Source organism: Phaethon lepturus, unplaced genomic scaffold, assembly GCF_000687285.1.
Source record: "Phaethon lepturus isolate BGI_N335 unplaced genomic scaffold, ASM68728v1 scaffold41572, whole genome shotgun sequence".
Lineage (NCBI taxonomy): Eukaryota > Metazoa > Chordata > Aves > Phaethontiformes > Phaethontidae > Phaethon > Phaethon lepturus.
The window spans coordinates 1-6,942 of record NW_010526267.1 but is presented as its reverse complement, the minus strand read 5'-3'; the positions used below and the strand labels follow the sequence as shown (position 1 = coordinate 6,942).

Sequence of the window (6,942 nt, the reverse complement as noted above, 5' to 3'; positions counted from 1 at the left end):
CCAAAAGGTGGCAGGGAAGGTCTTTTTGGTTCACTCCCTTTGCGAGATCTGTGTCACTGCTTCACCCCGCTCACGCCAGACAGCATTACGCCGTGCACTCTACAGGTAAGCGTCATCGCAACAGATGCAAAACGATTCTGGACTGCAACATGCATGATCAAGAAAATGCTCGGAAACATGTAGCACCCCCGGGGCAGGAGGCAGAACAGGAGCAGAGAGGTATGCAGGTGGGAGGGGAACAACTAACGTGGCATGAAAGGGGACGGTAAGTAGCACTGGGCCATTGCGATTGCAAAACATCCACAGTGGTATTTATCTGCTCCAAACATGCCACACAGAGAACCAACCCAGAGCTTCTAGTATTGGGGAAAAGACCCCCAACAAACAGGAGAGGAAAAAAACAAAACAAAACCAACAAAACCCAGGATATCTTTGGGTTAAAAAAAAGATTAGTTTTGCTACCAAAGAGTTAAACCTGAAATAAAAGGGCCAGCAGAATATGGCTTACTAAACATCAATTTTGCATACTGTTTAAAGTTTATTTTTAAAAAACTGTTTCTGAAATTCTCAGTCACAGCCAAGTAACTAAAGTCTAATGCTTGTAACTGAAAGATTATGAAAATATTTTTGTTCAGACCATGTAAAAAAATCCTCAATAATACAATGTAATATTTTCTTTTTAAAACTAAATTGGAAGATCAAATCTCAGCAGATTTAATTGTATTACACACAATACTTCATGAATTAAGATTTATTGATTTCCATTGTATTTGCTTTAAATATGGTTGAAGTTGACTGCAGAAAAGGGATGGTGAAATTTTTAAGTTAAGAGTAAACTAATGGTGAAAGAACATCACCTCTGGCTTCCATCAATGCCTCGTTTATCATATTTTATTAATAAGTTCCAGGACTATCACATCCAGGGATGTTGGAGGCCTCTCCCAGCAGTGTCCTTAGCTTTGTGTCATTTTCCTGTGCCAGAGGTGAGCGTGCTTTCAAAAATACTGCCACTTTCCCAGCACCGTGTCTTTGATTGCATCAACATATTGAGTTGGTACCCAATAGACCCAGTAGTAAGATGCTTCTGTGGGGCCCAGCTGAAACGCCTGCAAAGTTAAAAATGACAACATTTACAAGTGGGAAACAGAACAGCTTACACCAGTGGACAGACACAGCTTATCCACTGCAAAAATCAAAGAAGTTTGTTATGCCTACAGTCTCCTTCAAACACTTGGCACACACTACAGTTATTTGATAAGCAATCAAAAAAGCATTCCTTGGAGAAACAAGAACTGCAAAGTACCAATTAAAATGATGAGCTCTTTCCTTTTATGGTATCATAGCAGCAACGAAAACTCCTGGCCAGTTTCAAGAACATGAGGAAATTATTCTGGAAGACAGAATCTGAAGCATAACTCAAAGTCTCTAAAGAAATGACCAGAATGCACAGAGTTGAGAAGCCAAACAGGAACTAAATAAGACAATAACCACGTTTTCATAGTCAGTCATAAAATTTCACAGAATTTTATGTTGAGACATTAACACCCTATTCTTAATTTATGTCAGTATAAACAGAAGAGGAGCACCATGGCATGCCAATAACCTCTATCCTTGCTTTAGGGTAAGAGTTTATTGTATCATATTCTGAAGAGGACATTTTCTTACATGGATGATCAAAAATCAAGTATTTGGACAAAGACTAGATCACCACCCTCCTGCAGACAATAATTTTAAGGTATAACATTTCCCCTTTCTTCCCCTAAAAAAGGAAACAGACTTATATAAGGAACTTACTTCAACATTAAAAGTTAGTTACTGTACTTTGGAAAGCAAGACCTCAAAAAAACCCATAGATTAAAAGAAAGAGACAAAAATTCAGTAGAATTAGCACAGCTCTCTTCTAAAATGCATTACTTTCTAGACCTGATACCAGTTTTTCAGAAAATTACATATGGGGGGGGAAAAAAAAATTACAGCATCAAATCACTGTGTTTTTTTTTTAACCTCCAGCAAGGCCTGTTGTTTATATAAATACAACAGAAACTAGAAATTAAACTAGTATAGGAAAATATCACTAATGTTAACAAGTCATGAACTATATTGTGAGCATTTTTACCATCTTAACGCTGTCACAAGACAGAAGATATGATGTAACGCTTAATCACATAATGTTTGTGGAAATCTGTGCTGGTTTCACACAAAGTAGCAGATAGTCAACATGTCACCCAAAATATTTACACTGTAAGAGCAGACTTAGTCCACATTCCCACCTCCACAACACATGAGGCTGGTATTACTATCCATCTCCGACTTGCGCTGTTTAAAAGCCTTATTTCTCTGTATTTGCATGAAGTAGTTATTATTAATGTAGAGACATTACTTACCATCATGTGATAATCCTCATGTCCTTCAATAGGTTCACTCACCACATTTTTAATGGACCCCATGGGTAACTTTTCTGTTCTCTCTATATCAAAATTGATCAAAGTATTATTTCTGATTTATGAGGACATAGTATTTCATATTAATTTCAAATACCACCTCCATTACTTCCAAAAGTTCCTCATGTCAGCCTTTGGGTGAACTTTGGACACCTGGTGCCCAGAAGCCCCTCTTCCACATTAGCACATACCTCACAGCTGGCACACTAATAATTTGAAGGAATCCAAAACTGGATCACACAGTTCCTCACATTTTATGTCTCTGCATCATATTAAGTACTTCAGTGTAGCTGATTCGGGCCTAAAGTGAGTGAGTGAGAGGAAAACCCTGGCTTCATTTACCATTTCCCCATAAGGAAGTCTACTCAGACAGGCAGAATTACTCACCACAGTGAAAGCTGGTCCAGGTGTAAGAATATTCAGGACTGACTACCAAGGATTATACCAAGCTCTACAGAAATGACAAGGCTGAAAAAGCTGGATAAAGATGGGCTAACTAACTCTTTGAAAGCCTGCCCTGATTCTACCCTGAGGCAGTGTTCAACTGTTACTGTAAAAGCAAGGAAATATTAACAAGTAAATAGGGAAAGAATCAAAAAGAGAAACTAATGTCAGCCAACCAGAGGTAACCAACAAGAATGACAAAGTTCATGTCAGAATTTTTCTGTCTCAGTTCTGTCCTCGCTTCTTTCTGAAGACTGAACTCCAAGATCCTTCCTTTCAGTTCCAGCTTTCAGTGTCAGCCTAAAATTATCTTCTTGGATATAAGACAGAAAAACATAAACACTACAAAGGAGAAATAGAGCTACGAGTTCCTTAGATATATCTAATTTGTGTGACCCAGAAAAAAAACACCTACCTAAAAAAGGCACACAGGGAGACAAAGTGAAGACAAACATTCTCTACCTCAGTGCTGTAACTAAACAGACGCCGAACTACGCCAGACTCATGACACTGATTCACTGAATAAAAATCTTACTTTTCACTCATTTAGCATCCTGCAAATCAATACTCTTCAGAGTATCTCAGCAATAAACAAATTCATATTATCAATGCCTCTACAAAAATGACACAGAGCAACTGAGAAACATCTACCTACACCAAACCTTAGGCTACAACAATGTACAAAGTGATCTGTGAACAGGGAGTCTGCATGGGGGAAGAATCGGTTTCAACTTTCCAGGACTAGCAAGTGGAAAAACTGCATTAACACCCAGTTGGTTTTATTCTAGCCCTTACGTGCTGGCATCTGTCATGAATTTCTCAGAGCAGGAGGGAGTTTTTCCCCAACAACAGTCAGCAATTATAACCATTCCCTAGAGGAAGTAAGCTGCTGCTAATTTTGGGAAGTAGGGAAACAGGTTACATGAAAGACAGATGACTGCAAGAAGAATCAAATTTCACAGCTTAAGAAACACTAATCTAGAACACTTCAGAAATACGAAACTGGAAACTCGTCTAGAAGGTGAAGGAAGATGGTTAATTACCTAAGTACTAATAATTCCTTTAGAACACATTATCAATAACAAAAAGATCTGGCTGCCCAAACTAGAGAGGAAAAAGAATAATGTCTCACTCCATCACCTAGCCCAGAAGAAAAAAATCACTGCAATTGGTACTAACAGAGGTTTTAAAGCCAGAAAAATCTTCACAGTCAAGTCTGTCCTACAAAAGAAAGGTCAAAAACTTCTGACATTTCTGCTTACTTTGGAAATAATGTAGCAGCTGGAAGTGCCATCCAAAGCTAACATTACCATCCACTTAGGTTACTTTACTGGGACAGCGAGCAAGCACTTGTATGCCTCTTGCTCATCACTATAATATTGCCCCATCCTGGTCAAACTAAAGGAACACAGCTTCCCTTGGAGGCAGGGGGTTATCCGAGACGTCCTCAGCAACGCAAGTTATCACCACAGCACTTTCAGCTCCTCCTGGCACCACTCAAGATGGTAAACTGATTCCTCTGCACAGCAACACGTGCCATAGTTTCTGCAGTTGTACATCACTGAAACAAGACACCTGACTAATTTTGCTTGGAAGGACAGATAATGACAGAGGTGCCAGCACTCCTAGTTTTAATTCCGGTCCTAAGATTCCCTTTTGAATCGTAGCCAAGTCATTGAGCCTCTATGTGATGCTGGCATCAAACCAATGTTTATGAAGTGCTTTTGAGATCTGCTAGAAATGCCAAATATTATAATTCACATTTAGAGCTATGAATATCAGATTGGAACATTAGTCTACTGGCACAACTGAACTCAAGTTTTTCAAGAACAGAAGTAAAATATCAAGTAATATTCAATGATCTGGGAGAAAGGCATTCGACAAGAAGCAGCAAAATTTAGTTTTGAAGTATTACAGTACTAACATTATTCCCTAAACAAAATTTACTCACACCAGAAGCTATTTCTAGGTCACAAAATTCACTTAGAGCCCAATTATCAGTTATTCACCTCAGAGTTTTAGAGTTGCTCACCTTTTGTACCAATCCATAGCTGGTCTTGCTCAAGTTTAAATGTCAATCTTACTTTCCCCCCTGACTTGTTGTACATGCCAGATAATGGCACTGTTGGCAGGCGCTCCTACAAAGAGGCAACATAGTAAGTCACGGTGAAGGTCTTTAACAGGAAAAGCTATAGTCTCTTAACTTTTTAAGCATAAGTATGATCCATCTTTTCAGTTTTCTGCTAAGATAGCAAGGAACAATTGAACCAGCAAAGAAAGGTCTCAAACGACAAAAAAAAAAAAAAAAATCTCTCTCCTGATTATGACAATGTCTCAAGTACTTATTTACTTACCTGAACACCTTTAACAGAAGGCATCACATCATCAGGTTTTCCTTTATCCAATACTTTTCTGTGTTGCTACAATATAAAACCAGAAATTAGAGTTTACAGAAACACAACAGAACTTTCCATTTCTTTCCAGCTGCACCCTTGACCACATCCCAATAGCACCAAGAGACAGTTAAGGACTATTCACAGTTATTTATCACACAGGAAATGGTTAATTTTCAAAGGTAACCAAGCGCTATGACAGTCTAAAGAAATTACATAAATGAATAAAACCCAAATATAATGCAAAGGGTAACATCCCTTCTAGAGTTTACATATACATAAATATATATTATAAAAAATTTAAAAATCCCGAGTCCTACTTTAATATTTTACATGCTGAATCACATAGTTGGCATTTGGCAAGACAGTTTTAACAGTCAAGTGTTATATCCGGTGACTGGCAGAAACCCTTCCACATTTGACAGTGCAACATACTGCAACACAGCAACAAACCAGAAGAGATTAGAGCAATAGTAACTAAGAAAACCATGCTCACAGCTTGTAAGTTGCTGAGTACCTTTAAACAATGATGGAACTTACAGTGAACGTGAACTATGATAAATTACAGAAAAACAAATGCATGTTTCATAAAGATTGCAGTTCAATGATGGACTAAATGTTTAACCAAATTTATTTTGAGGAAGGTACGGGGCAGGCAATACCTTGAGCTGAAAATCCTTTATCAGCCCACAACACTGCAGCACCGCCACCAAACCAACCCTCACTGCACTGTACTTCACTCCCTATTTGGAGGCAGCACTTCAAGAGGCAAGAGAAGTATTCAACATCCACGTTCCCGTCAGTGCTGGGACAGCTGAAGGAACTGCTCTCTTGGTGTTCATTTTAAAGGCAGTTTTTGGAGATCAAATTATTTTGTGCCAACAAAAATTAGTCAGCTTTTAGATATAATTAATTTAGACTGTGTTTGAGCTAACAGCCATGAATTTACTACTTACTTGTCTGAAATGCTAGGCTGTACCTAGCACCAGCACAAGCGGTGTCTTGCAAAGCCCCAGCCTCCACCAGGCTAAATGTTTTTCTAGTGCTAGAACTCCTCTGCACAAAGCCCTTCTTCTTGTTGCTTAGCTGTGAGAAAAGAAACCCCAGCCTGCCTCAAGGAGGAACAGGGCTCAGCAGTGACTGCAGAGTATTAACATGAGAACTGCGTAAATCCTACAGCTCCCCCAGACCAGGAATTATTGAGACATGAATAACCTTTTGTCTGCAAAGTGGCTCCTTTTTATTTTCTTCGGCTTTGACCTCCTGTTGAGCAGCTTCTTTAGGTGTATTTACCGCTAAAACATCATTGATAGTAGAGCCAACAACCATTATTTTCGCTCCATTTGTTACTTTGATTTCCCGCAATGTTTTCTCCTCTGGTAGAAGTCCCTTGAACATAACTTTCTGCATAGCAGGTGGAAGGCCTAAGAGGCAAGAATAACGATTACGAGACTGCGGAGAGCGGCGAGGGGAGGGGCGGGCTGAGGCAGGAGAGGCGGCGGCAGCCCCGACAGACCTGTGAGCGAGTGGATCTTCTGCTTCAGCTCGGCCCCCGTGCCGTCCAGGCAAAACTTCACGTCGTACTTGTTCTTGTTCCAGATAACCTTCAGCTCCACCAGCTCCTTCCCGCTCTCCACGTCGCCGCCGTTGCTGACAGACGCCTG

At 39.6% G+C, this 6,942-nt stretch overlaps 1 protein-coding gene across 1 annotated transcript; it reads right to left on the bottom strand.

Moving 5' to 3' along the window:
* Positions 1 to 518: 518 nt before the first annotated feature.
* Positions 519 to 6,933, bottom strand: UBFD1 (ubiquitin family domain containing 1; the record flags this gene model as incomplete). The annotated part of the gene is made up of 7 exons (XM_010283014.1): positions 519 to 1,106; positions 2,385 to 2,467; positions 4,918 to 5,023; positions 5,240 to 5,305; positions 5,819 to 5,830; positions 6,494 to 6,702; positions 6,795 to 6,933. Coding segments are annotated over 7 exons (726 nt in total), but the record flags the coding sequence as incomplete, so codon positions are not given.
* Positions 6,934 to 6,942: the final 9 nt, after the last annotated feature.